This window comes from Lycorma delicatula, chromosome 1 (assembly GCF_047948215.1).
Source record: "Lycorma delicatula isolate Av1 chromosome 1, ASM4794821v1, whole genome shotgun sequence".
Classification (NCBI taxonomy): Eukaryota; Metazoa; Arthropoda; class Insecta; order Hemiptera; family Fulgoridae; genus Lycorma; species Lycorma delicatula.
This window is the reverse complement of record NC_134455.1, coordinates 354,724,579-354,748,983: the sequence shown is the minus strand read 5'-3', so window position 1 is coordinate 354,748,983 and position 24,405 is coordinate 354,724,579. Positions and strand designations below refer to the sequence as shown.

General features: G+C 30.2%; 1 protein-coding gene across 1 annotated transcript in view; it reads right to left on the bottom strand.

Moving 5' to 3' along the window:
- LOC142334470 (uncharacterized) overlaps positions 1–24,405 on the bottom strand; it is a 712,180-nt gene that overhangs the window by 2,839 nt on the left and 684,936 nt on the right. Inside the window, exons 109-112 of the mRNA XM_075382526.1 lie at positions 24,055–24,225; positions 19,377–19,726; positions 12,975–13,674; positions 7,208–7,633 (exon numbers count right to left, since the gene is read on the bottom strand). Coding sequence (XP_075238641.1) covers positions 7,208–7,633; positions 12,975–13,674; positions 19,377–19,726; positions 24,055–24,225 — 1,647 coding nt within the window. The remainder of the gene's footprint in view (positions 1–7,207; positions 7,634–12,974; positions 13,675–19,376; positions 19,727–24,054; positions 24,226–24,405) is intronic.

Sequence of the window (24,405 nt, the reverse complement as noted above, 5' to 3'; positions counted from 1 at the left end):
AAAAAGCAATAGTATGTACAATAGAATTCATTAAGGAAAGAAGAATAATGAAGCCATGGGTTACCATACAGATGATGACTGAAAAAAATGAAGTCAAGAAAGTACAAGACGGATTAAGAAGGAATAGGTTTTACAGAAAATTGAAAACTAATTAAAAATAGTTACACAATAAGCAAAGTAGAAATAGCCTACAGATACTTGACTAAGAAGAAATGTCAAAGAGGAAGAATGCTTAAATGCAAGTAATATGTAAAATGGAAGAGCATGAAGTAGGAGCAACAATCATAAAGTGAGACATTTTACAACCAATAAAAAATGAGAAGAATGGAAAAACTATTGGGGTAGATGAGTTGCCAACATACATGATTAAGTTTTTTAATGATGAATTTCAAAAGGTGGTAAAATTGTGTAATGTGATTTTACAGTAATGGGTTATGGCTGGAGGTTTTTAAAAACAATCATTATTCCACTTTAATCTATTAAGTGTATTTAAAATGTTTTTATTATTGGCCACATTACAAAAATTGCTATCGCTCTTGGTAAAGATAGAATATTTATTTGTAGTAAATTCTTTATTTTAACATATTTGTTTTTGGTAAAGAAAGAGTAGCGTCATCATCAAAAAGGTAAATAGATTTGATATGCAAGTAAGTTATTGCTTAATTTTACACACATACTATTATTTAAAAATAAATTTATTATTACAAAAAAATAAAGTGAAGTTGCAAGGGGATTTAAGAAAAATATTTAATTATTTAATTAAATTATCAAAGTATAAGCATGCACAGAACACACATTTATCATTTGCCAACAACTCTCTTACCATAGATGAAATTCCATCTGCATGACCAGACGATTGGGGTGTAGTTTTGTAATATCCAGGAAAAGAATAGTAAGCCCAATATTCTTTGCAGAAACAATAAATTCAACTCATTATTATGAAATTAATCACCACTTTATGGGGCTAACTAAGAACAAAATTAATAATGCTTGGATTCAATAAGACTGCGCATACAGTCAGGCAGTTCATAAGTTACTGGATGAGGGTTTTATAGATCGAATCATTTCTAAGGGCTCCTTCATCAAAGAAATCCTCACAGCCTCTAGGAACTCCATCCACATGAACAACTTGTGAATGTTTGAGAAGATATGTGTGCAAATATGTCTGGATGTTTATGGAAACCATTTCCAAAAGCTACTGTAAGGTAAATTGATGTTACTTATTTTTGTACTAGTGCGTGACAGGTGTACAGTTTCTTTTCTAATGCACTGTACAAACATACAATGTGGAAAAACCACAAAAGGACTAGCAATTTATACCATAACTATAAAGTAGAATGTAACCAGCAAGTACACAAAGAATTATCATTTACATGAGATAATGAATGCTGATTAAACAAACAATGATTGACAAAAAATAGTTCATAGAAGACTAAATATGCCAATGTGCCTTAAATAAACAAATCTATTAATGATGCTCATACCATCACCAAGCACTACTCATGAGGTAGTAAGGTAATTTAAGTTGCTCCCTTGCAGAGATTTGTTTGTGTGATTAAAAAAGCAAATATTGAATTACATGCCAATTACATGATAAAATATCCAGGTGGTCTTTTGTGTCCAATTAGGAATCCATAGCTCAACAGAACCTGGCTATTCTGAACCTAGTTACAACAACTTTCTCACACCTATCAGTTCAGACTGATGATTGCTAGAGTAACATCAAATCTTTAATTAATAGTGTATTTTCCAACCATGGCCTACCACTCAACCTCCCAGATTTCATTGACAGGGGCTTTTACTTTAGATTCATGAAGTGATACAAAACACTTTAGGAAAGATGGTAAAACTAAGGCGACTAATTACTACTGAATCAGCCTGAATCTAGCAAAAAAAAAAAAAAAATCACACTTGAACATACATATCTTTACATTTTAAGAGTAAGTAAAAAATTTTGTGATTGAAATACAAACCAGGCAGAAACTTAAAGAGAAACCAAAGAGATATATCGATGCACAAACAACAGAATCTTCATATGTAGACTTATCATCAAGAATAATATCTTGTATAATGTTGCCATCAATTCATCGAAAAGTTGTTCACATAAGACAGGTGAAGGAGATTTTTTTATAAATAGAAAAAGTTAGGAATGAAACCCTTATTAGTTATCAATGAAAGGAGTTAAATACTAGATAAAAAGAATGAGTACAAGTAACTGAAGATCAATAGAATCCCAAACAAGGTAAGTGCTAACACTAGTTGTAGGTGATAATCGTTTTGTGGTCATGCTGTTCTAGCATGTTGACCAAAAACAGCATCAAGCATGTTCATTTTCAAAGCATTAGTATATATGAACCCAAACCAAATATTAAGAGGTTTATAAAGGTGGAAAGAAGTCAAGGACTTCTTTCCACCATTTATTGAGGAGAAAGAAGTCAATAAAAGTGGGTGTAAACTATGTATCGCTAAAATCATACAACAAAAAAAAAGCATAAAATAGAACATTAACTGAAAAATTCAAGGGAGTGTCAAAAGTATTCTCTTTATTAAAAAAAAAAAAAAAAAAAAAAAAAAAAATTATATAAGTAAGCTAAAATACTGTCAGGAGTCAAATGCCTTTACAAATTTAAAAGACTAGTTAGTTACTTAGCAACTAAGGTCACCTGGTTTAACAATAGATAACAAAGTGTTTATATGACGCTACCTATTGCATCATATATAACAAATTATTAATACAAGAGAAGAGTTGAGATGAGAATTGACAATACCACTAAAGCTACACAAAGTAAAAATAAACAACCTACAAAAACATATTAAATCTAGAAAATAATATCATTTACTATTTATTAGTACAATAATATTATTATTGTACTAGTTTTGTTTATTGTTTTAAAAGTATATTTAAATTATCTCTTAAAATAGTAGGTTCTAGTTTTACTTTGTAAGTTTGTTGTCGTTAGCTTGTTAAAAATGTAATTTTGTTTTTCAATAAAACAATTTTCCATTAATCTGTATTAGTATTATTGTCTTAATTCAATTATATGTCAATTTTATAGTTGGTTCTTTTATACTGTTTTTTTAAGAATTAAAAATTTTTTTTAACCTTGGAGGACAGCATTTTTTGAGTAGATGTAATTCTGGGTTCCACTTAGATATCTTTTTCTGGTAAAAAAATAAATAAAATCATTAATTAAGACAAATTTTCAGTTTAGGTTCATTTTAATATTTGAGCAAAGATCAGGGTGAAAAATTTTACTAATCATAACTCAAAAAGAAAGCATTTCTGGGTTTGTACTTATAAAAAAATCTCTATTTTCACCTGCAGCTTATTCATATATCCTGAAATTTTTTTCAGTTCCTTTATGAGATACTTTGTACATTGAAAGTACATGTGATCACAAACAACTACTCTTACTAAAATATTGCCAGTTACTAATAACACCTGTGTAGCAGAAAAAATTAATGATGCAATGCTACTTATTGTATAGCAAGCGGCATATTGTTATGCACTGGGCTGATGGCTGGTTTACCCACTATTAACTATCCTGAAAATAGTTGTAACAACTCTGACAATGTACTGCATACTATGTAAGTATATGGAACTATATAAGATGTTTTTCGTAAAGGAATGACTATATAACTATTCCACCCATCCTGTCTATTTATCTCTCTCACACGCAATGTGCACAGCTATATGCCGCCCGCTATACACAGTTGAGGAGCAAACCATTACGATCTGTTTTTATAATGTTTGAACAATCAAAAGATATAATCATCATTGTCTAATAATCAAACAGAAAAGGAGAAAAAAAATGATTACACAATTAAGAAATTTGTCTCTTCAAAAAAAATAAATAAAATGTAAGTCATCACTTAATTTTGATCATAAGTCATACTAATCATATGTTAATTAATTTAAAACCAAATCTGTTAGTAATGAAAATCAAAAATGAAGTGGATATTTGGGGATCTTATGAAAAGGGGAATAAGGAAGCTCATATGTGTAAAATAAAGATAGAAAATAAGTAATTAAGGTGGATGTGTACAGGGTTCCTAGCCAAATATAAGCGATTGATAAAGAATACAGAATAACATGAAGAATCCCATGTCCTGGGCAGTGTCCAGCGAACATTTTGTCTTAAGTGTAATTCTCATGATCCAGTATAAAATTCAGAGTACTTAATTATTTTTTAGTCAGTGTTATTTAATTTCATTGCATAATTTGTACCTCTGAAAGTCTGTATTTTAGATGTCTTATGATGCGCAGTTGTGAGAGATACAGTTACTGGCATGAAGATGAATCTTAGTTTTCTACACAAAAGGGGAAATCAGTGTAGTTCGAAGGAGATTTGACACTGTTCCTTCAAGAAAAACATTTTAATTCTCGGAATGTTCACCACAAACTGCTTTTACATTAAGGAAACGTGACTGCTTTGTGTAGCAGATGCTAATAATTGGATATAGAGAAAAATCTCTTCACAGAGACTGAATCAAACCGATATTGTCCATAGCCTAATCAGATATACCTTCCTTTGGAAGGCATAATTGGAGGTGATCATGATAGGTTTGTTGTCACTTACACCCAGACCTGTGTTTCTCAACCGCTGAAGGTATGGACTGCAATCTGAGATGTTAATATTAGTCTGTATATCAGAAAAAGAAATATAGACTGACCAACATCAAAAAGTCATAAACCCTACCTAAATTGTCAATAATATATTCCAGGGAGAACCCTCAAGGCATGAGGGCTGTTAAAATCACATTTATTATTCTAAATTTGGATATAGAACTTTAGAAGGAAATGAATCCCGAATAGTCAGGAAGTTATTGGAAATTTTAGTGGCAAATGAACAATTTTTTAAATGAAAAACTGAATGGTCTATAAGCCATATAAACAACAAAAAACCATACCAAACGAAAAACTTTAACAAACCTAATTTTATATAAAATTTCAAAAATATGTAGAAAAAGTTGATGTAGAATATTACAAATAATTTTATAAGTATGGCACAAAACAATGATAAATAATAATACTGGGTTGTAAAAGGACATCACAGCAAAAAAAAATAATAATAAATCCAACCAAGTTAGTAAGTGTTCCATCTGTAAGAAAAAATTAAAACTAAAACAGATAAATATACTGATCCAGACATATATATATATATATATATTTTTTTTTTTCTAAAGTTGATCTTTTCAAGACCCATATCATCTCTGTACTAATAATTATTGTATATATAAAACATATTCAACTTGATCCAGCCAAGTACAGAATTGAATAAAATAAAATGATACTCACCTTATTTATTCATACAATCTCTACAAATGCATTTTCACGGCAACCTGCATCTACAGTTGTAGACTTTTTTTTTGTAAAATATTATGTGTTAAATTGCATATTAAACTCAAAGTATAATAAAGTTAAAATTATTAAAACTAGAAATTAAAAATTATATATTAAAATATGACATAATAAAAATATGGCCAACTAATGGCGGCTGGCCAAACACACGTAGTATATTATATTTTATTTTATTTAATTTTATAATACTTGACGTCATATTTTTATATGTAATTTTTAATATTAATATTTTTTATTTATTTTATTTTTTTATTTTTTATATATCTTAAATTATTATACTTTAATTTTCAATTTTGAGTTTCGTATTAAGTTGAGTCTATTTTGTATATACAATATGTATATGTATACTGAATCTTCACTGATATATTAAAATGTACATGAAAGTATATATTACAAATGACCAAGAAAAGAGGTTTTTTTTGGGAGAAGCAAATAATTGGACAGGTCATTCATTACTGCTTGAACATAGAAATGTCGCACTACAGATCAACTGCGATCAAACTATAATAACAGATTTTGTGACAGTGTAAGGAACAAATAAATAACTTGAATTAAGACATCATCACCAAATACAGCTAATCCAGAGTGAGTGCTAGCTTACATCTTGAAACAATACTTCACAATGAACACAATCATATAAAATCAATCAACAGTTACTTGGTGGTTATTCATGAGGAACATTGGAAAATCATAACAGATGATATGAGGAATCCAAGTGTTAATTTGGTATACTCCAACTGCAAACACTTACAAGACAATAAAGCAACAAAGAACCATTTCTTCATGTCAACTTTCTCATATAGATCATACTTACTTACTTTGATGACAATACATTATTACCCTTAATGAGATTTATATTATTACCTACAACATTCAACCATTCATTCTGTTAAGCTACTTGTGAATACCTCAAGTGAATAAAAATGGAATGGAAACATGAATAGCTACTGAAAAGATATGAAAAATAATTGGTACTTAAGATAGTAGTATAGGTTATTTTTTTAAGAACAACTGAAAAAAAGCTGATTCAAATTTTTCTACCTTTTCTTTGTTTTATTCAACTTATCTTACATCATTTGGTTCAGAATTAAATTCTCTACAAGCTTTGTTTAAAAGTTTTATTTATTTATTACCCATTTAACACAGTTATTGTATGCCAAACATAAAAAACAGCATTTTCACCCCAATTTATTGGTTTTCACTTCAGATTTTTCTAAAACTACTGCAGATATGGTTCTGAGACCTATGTTTTTGATTTTTCAGGTCAAAATCCATAAGAAATCACTAATTCTGTCCCTTAATTAAAATGATAAAAATTTTAGTAAGACCTCATTTCACTGGGGTAATTGAAATCTGAGCAAAATCTTTCACTAGCTGCAACTTGCAAATGAAGCGTTTTAGGACATATGTTTACATAAATTTTTTCCATTATTTTCACAAGTAGAATAGGTTATGAAAGTTCAAGAGAACTTCATGATACACTCTGTATTATGTTTAACCAAAAAATTGAGAAAATAAAAATGACAATATTTAAAATAAATACGCGATACATGAAATAATAAACATAGAGTGGAATGGAGAAATTATTTTGCAAAGAGCTAAGGAGTTTTGAATTTTGTTATAGTCCTGACAAGTAGCTGGGATAGAAAGTTTAAGCTCAGTTAGTATTTTCAACAGCAATTTCTATTCTAAATATCGTGGACACTTTCAGTAGAGCAACCTATATCATTCAATAAATGTGTTAAAATATATATAACCCAATCAAAATTACAAAATAAGAATTTTGCACGATCATATGAATTTCTTCACAGAATATAGTAAAACATTTATGTAGACACAACATACCTCTGTATTGCATTGCCTTGTCCAAATTCCAGATTTATTGCGCTTCAAATGAATAGCCACATTCATAAAGCCTTCAGCTTTTACTACATCTAACGCATCAGTTAACATTTCAATGAAGTCTTTAAGAGCTAATTTTGATTCAAAAGCTGAATCACAAAGTGCATCTAAAAGTAACATAGAATGCTTTGCATGCAGCAATGAATTAAGTCGTACTGCTGTGACTGCCTCAATTGTTTTTATATCACAAAATCTATTATCAAGTGGTATTAAGTTAAAATATTCATTCAACACAGTTACTGTTGCTGGATTTGTTTTGGCAATTTCCATAAATCTTGTATGATTTAGGTTTCTAGAATTCATTATGTTTAACTTTTCCCAAATATTTTCAACATTAATTTCAATAAAGAACTTTGCCATTGGTAAAAACTGTAAAAAAAATACACATCTTATTTTAGAGATCATAAAAACTTTTTTCATACGCAACAAAATTTCCATTCCATATTATCACATTTTTTGTAACATTTGGTTTATAAACCATAAAAAGTGACTGCATATATGGAAAAGAATTCAAATGAAATAGTACAATTATGATCTTTTAAATTATTATGCCTAATAAAAAAAAAAAAATATATATATATATATATATATATAAGTAATGGAATTATTTAAATTATGACTGAAGAAGCGGGTTCCTGTGAAAGTACTTTCATGAAAAATTAAGGTAATATATGTCTTATCTTAATATTCTGTGCATTATTCTCAATATTATATATTATATATATATATATGAGTCATTCGAAACTGCAAGGGAATCTCTGGGGAGATTTCTATAACCAAAAATAAGAAAAAAGTTTATATAAGCATAAGTCAGAAAATGGTTCGTCAGCAAGTTTCAGCTCATGAAACATTTAGCCCTGCTTTTTATATCCTCTGTAAAATTATCCGTACTAAAATTCTTGGGGTACAAATTGAAAGGTAAATTTGTTGTTTCTTGATTTTTTTTATCTAAGAAATTGAATAAAGTGGTCCCAAACCTCTATCTTGCTTATTTGAAGAAAAGCAGGGGAAAATGTGAAAAAGTTTTGTCGGAAAATATAGTGTTTTAGATCTTAAATAAGATAATTTTGTTGATCTACCAATAAACAAATAAAAATTTTTAGTTAACTTTGTAGAGAATTTAATTCTGAGAAAATTGATGCAAATAACATTTATTAAAATTTAACACAAATTTGAGAAGTTCAACTTTATTCAGAGGCAAAATGCACAAACTTGTTCAGAAAATGATTCGATTTTAAGCAGAACACTTTTCAAACATAATGTAAATGAAAACAAATAGAAAAATTATCACTAACAGAAAACTTATCTGATCATTATCAGTAATAGATATAAAAGATATCAGAAAAGTATAAAAATAACATACTTTTGTCTTCTTCTGAAAATTATTAAATATCAAAATGGTTATTTAATAAAGCTGCAAACATTTCTTCAAAGCAGTTGCTCAATGAGGCTGCCATTGTGTTCAATGCTTAGTTGTACGTTCGCCAAAAACACTTGATTGCAAAACATCAAACCAATATGACAACCTTCTGGTGCTTGAGGTGGGAGATACTTTTACCATATTCAATATTGCTTCTTCAGTGCTGGCATTTCTCACAAAACGATCATAACCAGCATTGAATCATTGTGGTTAAGGTACACATCTTTCTTGAACTCGCCTTTCCAAAGCCTCAAATGCTTTACGATCTGATATGCTTCCATCTGGATAATTTTCCCGGTATTCACACACAGCAGCCAATCCATTTTTATTTACTTTATCATTAATTGACAACATGTCTGTCAGTTCTCCTAATGAAAACAAATTTGTGGTGTCACCCGCTGTGAATTACTGACCGAAGAATAACAGCACAAACACCAGTCAAATGAATATTCAAATGCTAGACACTAAAGTTAATTGTTGATCAGCTGTTATTGCCAACCTATGAAAAAATAACAATTTTTAATATGTTTTAGAAGGATGTCTTTCAAATTTATTTTATAATTTTTAGGATTTGTATGTAAATTTTTCCGTTTAAAATCGTATCACATTTCTGATGATCCTCTTTGTCTGTTTTGTTTCTAACTAAAGTTGAGCTTCTCAAATTTGTGTTTAATTTTAATAGACGTTATTTAAATCGATTTTCTCAGAATTAAATTCTCTACAAAGTTAACTAGAAATTTTTATTTGTTTATTGGTAAATTAACATTATTTTATTCCAAACCTAAAAAAGTGTATTTTCTGACATAACTTTTTTTGCGTTTTTCTTAAAATTTAAGTGAGATAGAGGTTTCAGACCACTTTTATTAAATTTCTTGGATCAAAATCATAGGGAAACAACAAATTTACCTCTTGATTTGTTTCCCAAAAATCTTTGTACGGATAAATTTCACAGAGGGAGCAGGAAGCAGGGCTAAATGTTTCAAGAGCCTTAACTCTCTAATGAACCGTTTTCTGATCTATGTTATATGAACTTCTTTTCTCATTTTTTACTTGGAAACTCCTGGGAGTTTCCAGTGCAATTTGGAATCATTCTGTATATAAAATTATATTACGTTATTAATAAATAATTAGTCTAGCAAATATTCTCACAAAACATAATTAATAAAAAATAATCATCATTTACTTGCTACTTAGTTTTTTATCTTTTCTTTATGTTAAGTGTTTATGCAGAGATTAGTGCTTCTTCTGAACCTATTAAAGTATAAATATTGTGTTATAAAGAAAAGAGAAGAAAAAATGTATCAAAGCAATAAATAAATAATTAATTTTTTAAAATAATTTATTACATGGTATTTCATTTTTTATATATATAATGTTATAAATCTACTTATACAGAGTGTACTAAAAAAGAGTACCAGGCTATTCACTTTTATATTCTATGTTTCAAAATAAACAAAAATATTTATATGGGAAAAAATGAGCGATTTCCCCTTAGTTTTCCTTCTATCAGTAATTTCGTGGTTTTTAAAGAAACATTTATACCTCAAGATCATATTGAGACCTCAAGATCATCCCTTACACCTAGGTGGGTTATAAGGTACGGGAAGTGTCTCAAACAGCCTCTCTCATACAAATGTCACCTCACCTTCACACATGGTAGTACGGATGGCTGTTCATTTGCGAAAACAAGGTGCACAACCTGTTTTCACAGATGAGGCTGTGGTGACCGTTAGAACACCGGTACAAGTGTTCAATCGGATCTCTGGGAGCAAGGTACTTAGGGTTTCATGCATATGAGGAAGTTCTAGGTTAGGAAGACAGACAAAGAAAATTTATAGAGGAAAGATAAAAACATCAAGAAGAAAAAACTTTAAGAACCGTAAAAATGAATTGTCAGATGTCTTAACAATGCTATAAAGTGGAAAACTTGAGAATGCAAAGAATGAGATAGTCAAAAGTAACTTAGACATACTCTGTATGAGTAAAGTGAGATGGAAAGAAAGTAAGGAGATATGAAGCAGGGATTTCTAGTTTTACTTTTCAGCAGAAAGGTGTGGTAGTAATGGAGTAGGTATACTGATAAATAACAAACTAGTAGGAAAAGTATTAAATGAGCGATGAAAAGGTAATAATGATGAGGATAATTGGAGAAGATAATTGTAATAATTCAAGTGTACATGCCAACCACTTAGCAAACAGATGAGGAAGTAGAACAGTGTTACGAAAGGATAAAAGCATTAAATGGGAAAGAAAAGAAGGAGGCATGTGCAGTCATACTAGGTGATTGGAATGCTGTGGATGGAGAAGGAAAGGAAAACAAGACAGAGGGAAAATATGGTCTATGAATTAGAAATGAAAAAGGAGAAAGACTGGTTAGATTCTGGATGGAGAAGGAATTAGTGTTGGGAAACACCATTTGAAAATCTAAAAGATGACATACTTATACTTGGGTTATCACAAATTAACAGAGAAAAATATTAAATTGATTATATTATGTTATCATGAAGATTTAGAAATTGTTTACAGAATGCAAAGGCTATCCAGGTATAAATTCAGATCACAATCTAGTTGTGCAGAAGTGAACATTATTAGGCTCAAGAAAATTGGGAGTGGCAAGAGAAGAGATTATTATGATTTGGAGAAGCCAAATCAAAAAAAAAAAAGGAACAGGAAATGGAAAGAGTGATGCTGAAAAAAATAAGAATGGGAGATAAACCAAGTAATGCAGTTGATAAGTGGATAAAAAGGTGAGTTTAAAGGGAACAGCAAAAGAGAAAGTAGGGTTTAAAAACAGGAACAGAATACAGAAAAGAGTGGGTTACAAGTGAAATGTTAGACAAGATGAATGAAAGGAGAAAGTGGAAAAATTTATAAACAGAAGGCAGAGGAAAATATAGAAGGTTGAATAATGAACTAAGAAGGGAAATTGAGAAAGCTAAAAATTACAATGTTAGAAAATTTGGAAAAAGAAGGGAGGGAATATATGAACTAATATAAGAGATATTCCCCTATTGTGGAATATAGTGTATGATGGGGTACTCAGGCTTGTGTTCCCTGAAGTAGTTGTTCCTGTTACCTTTGATAATGATTTGGTCCTGGATGTGTTGGCCAGGACCGAACAGTTTCTGAAGGACAGGGACTCAGTGTCTCTGTCCTTGATGGCTTCAGTAGCCAACAAGGTAGTCAGTTGTTGGCTACTCGATAAAGGGCTGAACTTGGCCCGCGAGAAGACCAAGCTGCTGGTAGTGGCCAGAAAACGGAGATTGTGGCTTATCGCCTTTCAAATGAAGGGTGTGTCAGTGCTTCCCGTTACTATGAGGTGAAGTACCTCATAGTGTTCCTTTCAGAGACATTGCCGAAGCCGCGATGACAACAGAGATGAATCTCTGTTGTCATCTCTGTTGTCTCGTGCTGTGCAGGTTCCTCAGCAATGTTCTTGGTCCTAGAACCTTCTGCAAAATGTTTTTTTTTGCAGATATTATTTTTTAATAGTTAACAAATGTGCCTAAGAAATATAAAATCTTAATTAGGTGAAATCTCAAGCTAGTGAGGGTGACCTTGCTGTACAGTCTCACCCCCTTGACCTTTTACATTGAACATTTAATGACATCAATGCCCTATTTTATATAGAAGTAATCTGACAAGTTTGGTCAAAATCAGTCCAGTAGTTCTGGAGATATAGGGAGTGCAAGACCAAACACACACACGTACATATGAAAATTAACAAGTGGAAAATTTCCATCTGGCTTTTTGGGTTCCTTAGGTGTGAAAATGTCAAGATCCGGTGAAAGCATTTGGGCGCATGTGCCCAAATTGGACTGATTACAATTTTTTCCTTTCTAAAGCTATGGCTCTGATGTAGCACTACATGGGAAAGTAATAAAGTGAATTAATAAATATTGGAAATATTAATTTAAACTGTCATCTTAATTCTCTAAGTGTAAATTAAATTGTTTTTTTAGTTTTATAATTTATGATTTCTTTTACTTAACAGCTTATATATATATATATATATATATATATATATATATATATATATATATATATAAATAAGGCTGTGTAATACATTTTCTCACAGTACATTGTATGCTTAAGTCTACAATCATTTTTTTAAATAATGGCATAATTTAACTCTTTCTAATGATTATTATTATGTGTTTTAACATGATTATTTTAGTCCTTAACATTGTCACAAATAGCACTTTGTTGAAAATAATTATTTATAAAATAAAAACTTTTAACTGATTTTAATTAATATACACTATTAGAAAGAATTAATGTTTATTTTACCTTTTCATAATCATTAGTAGCAGAGTTTACTCTTTCACGCATTGATAACAATGAATCCAGATTAGTTTGGAGATATACAGAAAATGTAACAAAGTCATCACAGTTTGAGGAAACTGACTCATCTATTTCAATAACAGGTTTAACATTACTTTTGAGCTCTTTAAGCTCAGTGTAATTAAACAATATCAGATAAAAAGAAAGAAATATTTCATGACTTTTCCAGCAACTTTTTAATTTCATATACTTAAAAGTGTAGTCAAGAAATGTTTTCACAAGCCACAATCTGTTTTTTCCAATAAATTTTTTGTCTAAAATTGGTTCTAATTGTTTTGGAGAATAAGGTGTTTTCACTGCAATATTGGCAGCTTCCAAAACTGAAATACTACATAAAAGAGGATCTGCCAAATTTGCATTTTCATCATCTGTAATAATTTCAACTGGTTGGTCATCATTACATAAATTCAGTAAATCAAATACATTTTTAAATCCCCATCCATTATTTTCTAAAGTATTTGTATAAAATAAATCTTTTAAATCATTAGAACCATATAAAAGAAACGTAAACAGGTTTTGGTTTTTTGAATTACTCTTTACAAATCCTTCTAACAAATCATTGAATTCTGATGGTTTCCATTTTTTGCTGCTAAAAAAAATTAAGCCAATCAAAGGTTTAAATTTTTCGGGGGTTATTGGATACTTCCTGAAAAAAAAAGTAAATAAAACAATTGTGTACATGGTTTATTTTAGTATATCTAATTTTTAACATTTTTAGTATCTTTATTTAATATGCAGTTTAATTAAATGAATTCAATCAAAATTAAGGTAAGATATGTCTTACCTCAATATTCTGTCATAGGTGGTTTATATTAATAGAATTTAAAATATATGATATATATATATATACACAAAAGTTCTGTTTAGAACTTTGTAGTGAACCTGCTTAAGAAATAATGCTGCTCTAGATGATCATATAACATAAGGTCGTGTGTGACGTAAATATTATTAATTTGGCAGGAACTCTGATGAGGCTCAGCTTTGATATACACTTTTTATATTCAGAAGAGTCAAAAGTATGGAAATTCCTCAACAACTTTAAAACCTTTCCAGATAGAATACTGTAACTTTCAGAATAAGGGTTTGTCAACTACCTTTTGATGAAAAGTAGAATTGCAACCCCTTTTTAGGGGGATGGCCCAGGCGTTATAACTTAAATATTTTACATGGAACACTCTTTGTGATATGTGATATATCATTTTAAAGGTGTATTTAAGAAATTAAAAATGGTATGCATAAAAAGTTGATATGATGTCTATCCAAAATGGCAGCAGGATATAGTGTGAATTTTGAAAATTACTAAATTTGGTAAGTTCAAGTAATAAGACTAAATAAAAAGAAATTAAACTGAATTAAATTAAAACTTAATTTAATTAAAATTTATGTTACAAGTTAAACATAAATTCAAAAAATTGAAAAGTCTTATTTTTTAATAAAGAATTTGTTTTTGTTCCACTTTAATGAGTAAATAAATAAAAATATTGTCACGCAATAATTCTGATCAGATTGTATTTGATGGTCTCTTACCATTGTTGCAAAGTTAAATTAATTTCATTATTGCATAATATTTCATTTAGTAGAATATTTCATCACTACACTGTTTCTTATGAGAATTTATTGTGATAAGTTGGCTAACTGATTTTGTCTACCTTTACTACACTTGTCAGCCATTTTTGTTATTTACCTTTTTTTTAACTGAATTAATTTTTCTGTGCTATCTGCTAACACTGTTAGTATCAAAATGCCACTTAGTGAACAGGAAAGGATCATCACACTTTTAATGACGAGGGGCTTTGGTGATAGTTAGGTCATATAATGAAGTTTGTTAACTGTTCAATGGAACTTTAATAACTGTAACCCTATTTCAAAACCATCTAAAGATTTGAAGGAACAGGCAGCATTAATAATAGGGGAAAATGTGGGAGAGGTCTAATTCTGCAACAAATAATAACAGATCATTAGAGATTATGTAAGAATTTATTAAGAATCTCATTCCTTGACTCGAACAACAGCATAAGAACATAACATTAGCCAAAGTTCAATGATATGAACATTAAAAAATGAAAATTACAAATCCTTCCAAATCCGTTCAGTGCTGTGCAAGATCTTAATGAAAATGATTACGATTGAAGACTGAGTTCTGTGAAATTATGATGAACAATATTTGTGCAGATCCTAATTTATTAAACATAGTTTTTAGTAAAGAAGCCACATTTTTTTAAAAATAGCAATGTAAATCACTATAATTGTCAATACTGGACTGATGTGCACAATGGTATTGTGATGCACATTCACAGTATCCAGTCAAAGTAAATGTATGGGCAGGTATTGTTGGTGGACGATTGATAGGGCCTATATTTAATAATGAAAATTTAAATGCAATGAAATATGAGGCTTTGAGTCGCGACCATATCTTTCCAAACATTCAAAACATTGTTGGCCTCAATTTCCAAAACATTTGGTTTCAACAAGATGGTGCCCACTTCATTCAGATCTTCAGGTACATGAAATCTTAAACGCATATTTTCCTGGAAGGAGGATTGGTCGGAGGAGTCAAATAGAATAGCCAGTGTGATTACCCAACTTATCTCCATCAGATTATTTTCTATGGGGCCGCTTCAAAAGAATTGTTTATGTCCCAAGATATCATTGATTTACAAAATAGAATTTGAGAATCAGCACAAAATATCACTAGGGAATCATTGAATAATGCAGTATCATCCTTTTACAACAACAAGTTGTTTGACTAGCAGACTGTCAAACAACAGCAGAACATTTTGAAGATTTATTAAAATGAAAGGTAAGTAAATAAGCAAACATTGTGCTTGATAAATAATCTTTTTTGTTAAATAAATTTATATGGTAACATCCACTTAATCAAATTTGTATAAATTTATTTATTTCAGATAGTTTCTTAAATTATCAAGGTATTTTTGTTAAAAATCCAAAATTTTTCTCACCACCATTTTGGGTAAAGACATTGCACTAACTTTTTATGAATACCATTTTTCTTGTCTTAAAGGTGCCTTTAAAATAAAGATCATACAAAGGGTGTTACCATTAAACATATTTGAGTTACAACCCTTGGGCCATCTTCCAAGAAGGGGTTGAAATTCTACTTCTCATCAAAAGGTAAAGCAGTTGACACTTTATCCTGAAAGTTACAGTATTCTATCTAAAACAATTTTAAAGTTGTTGGGGGCTTTTTGTACAACTCTACTGTTTCTAATTCTCACACTAATTTATTCACTTGTCGGAAGAGTCTGAAGTTAAGTACTAGTAGTTCATTTGTTCTTTATGTTCTATAGAAGTATTCTTTTTTATTTCTTATAATGTTATTTTACATTCACTCTAGCAAAACAATTCAGTTTAGTCAGTGTTTGAAAACTGTTGTCAGATACTAATAATTTGAACGACAAATGGCAGTAAACTGAAAAATAATTAATTAGCCAGAACATAAACTTAGTCATATTCATTATAAAATAATACTAATTATTATATTAATTTCAACTTTGCAATGACTAATTTTGTCACCTTGATGATTCAATTTGTAGAATCACTAACTAGTACATAAACATTTGCAAGTTCAAATATTAACAAGTATTTTCACCGTATTATTATAATTTCATATTTAAAATCAACAAGTATAAACTTATGGTTTGAATTATAATTTAAAATGAATAATGATTATGATAAAACCAAAATAAATATATTCTATCAGGTCAAATTTTGGATTTAATATTTTATTAGTGTAATTTTTGTAGCTGATTGAATTATTTCAGACTAATGTTCTGTAATATACTTGGAAAAAACCACTTTTTTCCTCTTACACCTATTCTGTATAATGTTATTTTTTCATACATGAAGTTGGCACCACAATATTCTTATTATACTGGTTTATAAGTTGAAACAATACACCTGAATATGTACAGAGGAATGTCTTTTTTACATTATTTGTGGGGATTTATTCTATCCTAGTAGTATAAAATATTTATTCTGTCCTAGAGTCAGAATATTAAACTAAAAAATTATTTTTGAGAGATTTAAGTTATCAAATTTTTATATTGGCTATCGTTTTTTACTATTACAATTAATATTATATTATTTTACTATTACTTTTTATTAAATTTTTTTACTATTATTATTAGCACAAAACATTATATTATATTCATATCAGTAAAAGAATCCCATTTTTTCCCTGGTAGGTAGTTATTAACACTTAATAGACAACTAAAATAAAGCATTTTTATTTCATTGATTGAAATTTTCTGATTTTTACAGTTTAAAAAGCATATCTTTTTGTTTCTGTAATAAATATTTTGACAAAACATTAACTAAAGAGTTCTGTAGAAAAAAAAATTAAAAACAAAAAATAATTGAAGGAAGAAAATTGTTTTGAGTGTTGTTAGAAATTTTTTAATCATACATAGTTTGCTGATGTAGACATGGTTTTCCATTTTTTTTGCAGTGTTTTCTCTTTCTACAATCTCTCGACTAGGAAAAAGGCAGGCCTACAGCCCCTTGTGAAAATGTAACATGGTTTATGTTTCATTACATATGTTTTTGCTAATTGCAGCTAAATAACGTTCATGAATTTAATATACTAACAACAAAAAATTTTACAATGAAAAGCTTCAAAATTCTGAACATTTTTAGCTGTTTCTTGAGTTGTGATTTTTTAACACAGCTCTAACTCTAATGGTTTTCTTTTGTATCCCCAAAACACAAATATAATTTTAGATTACATATCTGATAATTGTTCATATCAGGAAGTATAAATTGTTTGAGAAATATGAATTGTTTGTATGCTGCGTGCAGCCACCTGGTGCACCACCATTGGTCTGCTCTGTTCCAATTGCAGCTAAAATAACAATTTTAGCACATACAACAAACCCACGCACCATCCTTTTTTTATGGAAAGTGATAAGGAAGTAGTACTTTCAGGTAGGATAATAAATTGGCATTGACATCCATTCAGATTGTCTACTAACTCTTCACTACCATTAACACTCAGTACATTTACTTCTGGGAGTTCTCCTAAAAATATGTTGAAAATTATATTTCCTTCTTTATCTTCCTCTTTTAAAATGATAAGAAAATCTTTCATTGACAGTCCTATCTTCGAGATGTAAAACTGTAACATCAGAATTCTATGTTGTTAGTTGATATAAGAGTGTGATCAAATGGTTATATCAAGTAAAAGCTGTCAGAATAAATATAGTAAAGGAAGGTGATAAAGGTCATGACAAAGGGTAAATAAGGTAACATCTTAACTATTTGTGAAGTGTTTCTCTTCCAGACTTTCAGATGTGTAGTAAATGGACAATGTACCTTAAGCATTTAAATATTTTTAATCCTTTGTGGGTGACAGCAGATAAATTTGCATACAAAAATTTTTATTTAGGGTGGCTTGCAGATTTATCTGCATTTGATTCTAGATTTTACGGGTCTTTAGATTTTAGGTCTTACGTATTACTGAAGTTTTTATATCAGTTACTGTTACATATTTAGTAGTGTCACACCATTTTTGTCATTAATGCAATCATGTTTATTTTCAATTTTTTTTAGTTTATACTTGTAACTGTTTTCTACCATCTTATACATGTATCAACATTTTTTCTTGAACTCTTTTTATATTTAAAAAAAACTGTGTTTTAATTTTTTATTTTTCTTATAATAATGATAATTTTTAATGTTTTTATAATTTTATTTGTATTTTTTTTCTTCAACATTTTTATATCTTCTTGCTGTTTGTTTTTAACATCAGTTTATAACATTAACATGTATAAAAAACTCTATAAATGTATAATTACAAAAATATATTGTTCATACTAACCAAAATAAATTACACCATTAAGATCTCTTTTTTATTTCAAAGGCTAATTGCGGATAAATCCGCAATGCTGTGGTCTTATCTTGACCCATAAGAGCTTAATGCAGATATATTCAACTACATTTTTTACGTTACAAACTCAACAAAAAAATTATCACCAACTTCAAAATTGTCATAGTTTTTATTTATATGTTAAGCAAGAAAATATCACAAAAACAAAAAAATATTTTTGCACCAACTGCAAAAAAAATACGCTCCAGTGCAGCCGCATAGATATTGGCTGGAATATTAAGCCTGCCTGCGAAGGGTTAAATATTACTGACCCAAAAAAATTCATACTATAATATAGGTTGTTATAGACACACTAATTTATAATGGTTTTATTTCCATAATACTACTGTATCTTTAGATATCTGTTGGCAAATAAATTCATTATGTTTCTGGAATAAAGAAAGTTTATCTTAACTGTAATCAGTACAACTTAAAATAAATTGATTCAAAGAGAATTTTCTTACACCAATTCACAAGCAAATTTAAGAATAAGTCTCAGTACTTCATAATCTTCAGAAGATCTTATTACATTAAGAGAAATATTATAATCTATCGCTTCTAGTAAATGAGTTTTGTAACATGAACTAGTTTCTCCATTGAAATATTCCATGACAGTATTTACATTGAGACCTCTTCCATAGACTTTTTCCCAAAAATCTCCATCACCTCTTTTTAAAAGTTTATCTATTTTATCAGTAGTATTTAATTTGTAACTCTTTACTATATCAGTAAATAAATTTGATTTCCACTTATCCTTGGCCAGTGTGATTACTTGTTCAAGGTTAGCTCCATAATTAACACCTACTGACACCAGCTGAAAATATTAACAAAAAAGAATTATACATCAGTTTAAAATAAAAACAAAATACCAATTTTAGAAAGGTAAATACTTTCAACTGATAATATAAACACATGCAAATCAAAAATTTGTGGTAAATTAAAAACTGTTTGGTATAAATTAGTTGTTAGTTGAATATGAATCAGCTTTTTTAAAAGGTTTTTTGCAGTGATACTGACCACTATGATCAATACATGCGAGTAGTATGTAATTGACCAATGGAGAGAAATCTACAACTACTCGAACAACATCTACAACTACTTAAATTAAGTGATCTAAAAAAAATGTATTAAACAGATTTTTACTTTGGGCATTCTTCCATTAAACCACATCGTTTAATAATCTGAGATACTTGATTTGAGTGTTATTTTCTACCCTTCCTAGCATTGCCACTCTAACATTATAGTTGAAATGTTTCGGAGTATCTTCATTCTCAAAATTACTTTTAACATTCCTGATTTGGGATTGTTGAATAACTAGCAATGTTAAGCTCCTCCCACTCCCATCCCAACTGACATAGCCTCTTCTCCTCTCCCCCTTCCGCTCTAACAATTATACAATTTCTTGAAACTAATCTTTCTGATTCTTCAGTTTAACAATTTTAAATATTTTAGAATTATTTCAGATAGAGTGTTTATTTCTTCATTAATTATCTTTTGCCCTTTTAATTTTAGTTTGAATATTTCCATGTTTTCTAGAATATCCAAACATTTTCCCTTTTCTGCAAAATGTAATATTTTCTTGGATATATTTTTTGCCCTTCAAGAAGGACAGAAAATAACATTCAAATCAATTATGATAATCATAATAGAAATATGAACAATTGTGGAAATCTGAGATACTACTAAGCTTATAATACAATACTTAATTTTACGTAATCCTACCCTTTTATTTGGTAAAAAAGAAATCACAAAATAAACAATGAAACGATGTAATTAAAGTGTTTCCATCTTAAAATCTTCATTATTCACATGAACTATGAAAGAAATGGATTTAAAATAATTGTTAATAAAATAGTTATTTTTAAGAGATCTGTGAAAAATGAAAAATATAATGTTTCACTATTCACTGGTTAGGGTAATATGAAAAAACATATTATCAATTAATATTAATCTAAGTAGAGAGTGTTGTATTGATGTTTAATATGTATGGATATTATACATATACTTTACACATGTTAATTCTTCATTTTATAAAGTGTACATAAGCTATCTAAAAAATATTTATTATTTGTGTGTAGAAATTTTCTGACTCAGACAGTTGTGTCATTAAGAGTTATACTGCAGTGGCATAACATTTCTAGAGTAGAGAGAGCATACTCAACAGAGCTATAAGCCAACTTTTCTATTTGACAGTCCTAGTCTTCATCAGCATGTGAAGAAATTAAGTTAGAAGTTATAGTGTGGGACTAATTAAGTGAACAGTAATAATCATGGAAATTCCAATATCATCCTTAATTTTTTTTCTTGATTTTTCTGTAAAGGAAGTCCTTTACAATAACCAGAGAAGTTATTGTTGTTTGAGAAATATGAGTGACAATATCCAAAATTAAAAAAGGTTTTAAAGACACTAAAACCTTTAATAACATTATGAAAAAGAGCTATAAAATACTGTATAAAAAACACAGTATTTAAATTTATAATCAGAATGGATAAAATAGATTTAAAAATCATCATATAAATGGTCTGGATTGCAAGTTAGTAATGTAGGAGTTGTCAAGAGACTAATGACAAAATATTTGAAAGCTACATCAACATGAAATCCATACATTAAAAAAATAACCCATTTGTTAAGTTTACATAGTAGTATATAGTTGAAAAAAAATAAACTAAAGTGAAGATATCTCTATGAATCACCAATATAAATGGAGGAAATCCATAGGGCTCTACTAAAAATGAAAAAGAATGAAAAATAAGTTAAAATTCAATAAATGACTTTAAGAACTGGAAAGTTTTTTAATTCTGACCCCCTCATCACTCAAAATAATGACAATTCTGTGCACTAATTTAAACTGACAACACAGTGCCGCATAATGTACTATGTACGGACCAGACTCTCTGGTCCATAGTAACTAAGATATACAATGGAAAATTATCACATATCAGCTGATGCATGGATACCTTATGGATGTATGAATACCAAGCGTAACCAAAATATAGATAACAAAGACAGCTTCCTTGTGGCGACTGTCTGCAAGTAATAGTATAGAATTTATCATGACAAAAGTTTATTGTCAACAGGTGTTTATATCAAACTGTGAGACAATGTATACTGGAATATAATTTATTATAAGTATATTGGTTGGCATTGCCCTATAACATTCAGCATCTCCAGTGACCAGGCGGCAGGATCCCGCCATACCCGAGGGTGTGGAGGCCCACAATAAGGCAGACAAAGAGGATTGTTGAGGTGGTTGTTGCTGCTAAATTACTTTAGGGGAAGCAAGGCCCAAGGCCTTGAAGACACCCCTTAGTGAGGCATGTGCTCAGGGAAGACCGTATGGAGGGGCCACCAGGAGAAGTGTTTACTGGTGGTCGGCGAAGGGCAGAGGCGCTTGCAAGCAGGAGGAGACTCCAGAGGGCTGAAGGACGCGGAAATCGCAGATATACTGAGGAAGAAGGAAGAAGAAGCCAGGATCTGAGGCTCCGATTAGGAAGAGTTGGTGGGGGACTATCTGTGATTTCTTCACAGACAGTCCCCCACAAAAAGAAGGTACAGATGCTTGGTAAAAGACCTTTACAAAAGCTGAAGAACACGATTGGTAAGCAAGGGGGGAATGGACAGCCCTCTGCAGAGCCACTGTTCAACCTCACTTGCGTGGTTGGGTGACGGTGATGATGCACAGGAACTCTTGAACCTCTGAGTTCAAAGGCACCTCCCGAGGCTGTGAGATGCTTGATTGCTGGCCTGGCCCCAGGCAGGGAGGATTGGTGAGACATGAGGTTTAGTCGCTAGGGTGCAGGCACACATACGGTCTCTTAATAGACTGTATGTGTGCCTGTGGAACCTATCTAGTGGAACCTGTTAGCGAATCCAACACACTGCCTGGGGTTTCTAAGACCCATCAGTAAAAAAAATAAAATTAGCTCCATCGATATGAACAGCAATATCTAAAACTTAACTGATAAAGAAGGTGTTATAAAACTCCTGTCGATGTATCAGATGATTGATGTTTTCTTTCTTTAAAAAAGTTAATTATAGTTAAACATGCAATGGTGCAAATTTCACATTAGGAGTGCACACTGATTAACAGAATATATCCAGTAAGTGAAGAAAATATATGATGTAAATAAACACCACAGAAGATGTACAACAGAGACACTCAGTAAAATGTACTTGGCTATTGAGAGTGTGTCTTTGTACAACCTACACAACTATTATTATTTAATTCTGCCGCTGCAGAAAGTATATTATGCCAAAATGATTACCATAGGGCAAGATTGACAACAAACTATAGCAAATTGAAGAAATTATTTTGGAGTGCAACTGTTATTACTCAGAACTGTTCATTAGAGATAATATATAAACTAAATTCCAACAAAGATCTCAGCAAAGCTCTATAAGCAGACATGTTTGATCTTTTTTTTCCTCTACTTCTCTAGGTCAGTTCAGACTGTTTGGTATAACTCCACCCAGAGGAGTATCTGGTTACTCTAACAAGTCTTCCCACCAACTGGCTGTTTTGCCAGCATGGTAGGCCGGCTCGCCGGTCAGCTCTTTTGAGGAGTCTTTATTGTGCCCTTTCTTGATGCCTTGTTTGGACATATCTGCCCAAAACACAGCACCGGGTCTTTTCTCTTTTACTGTGTCTACCATCCCCTGGAGTTCTCAGAGGATCATAGGCACTGGCACACCTGGGCATGCCAGCCCTCACCTCTGGGATTGTCCTCCTGTTCCTATACTAATAGCCCTGGCACCGCTTCTCTTGATTTTTACTCCTGATTCCTGATTACCTCTGTGGTATATGTGTTGATTCTCCTCCAATGTTCCTCGCTTTGTAACATGCAGTTAACAAGGGTATCTGGTGTGCACTGTGCGATACCCGCCCTATTCCGTTGTATGTCCCACTTTCGGCATTTGAAGACTGTATGTTCAACAGTCATCTTCTTTGCAAAACATAAAACGTATTTGATCTGCACCTCAACTAGTGTAACTTATCATCAGTTACAGGTATATTATTGAGCCAGCATTTGATGATACCAGTAGTTTATGAGATACTTTAGATGAGAGAAAAAATATTTAACAGTTATTGTAAATATATTATATTTAGCCATAAGTAACCAAATTCAGTTCAGTGAACTTACCTCTTTTAATTTACTTTGGTCTTCAGGATTTTTGTTAATACAAATTAGATGCAGTGTTTTAAGGCAGTCACCATTATCAGCGGCTTTTAAGATTTCACAGCACACTTTAGCTACATCAGATGCAGTAAATATTTGTTTAGAAGCATCCCTCCAGTTATTTGATGCACTAGTCTGAAAAAATTAAAATAGCTGATAGCAAAACAACATATATGTAACTGTAATCCACAGTTTATTTGTAGTTGAAAATAAACAAATTAAATTAAAATGACCTCAGTTATTATGACAATTTAAACAACAATTATAAATTATTTTGAAAGAAATGTGTATATTGTATATGTGTATATTGTGATC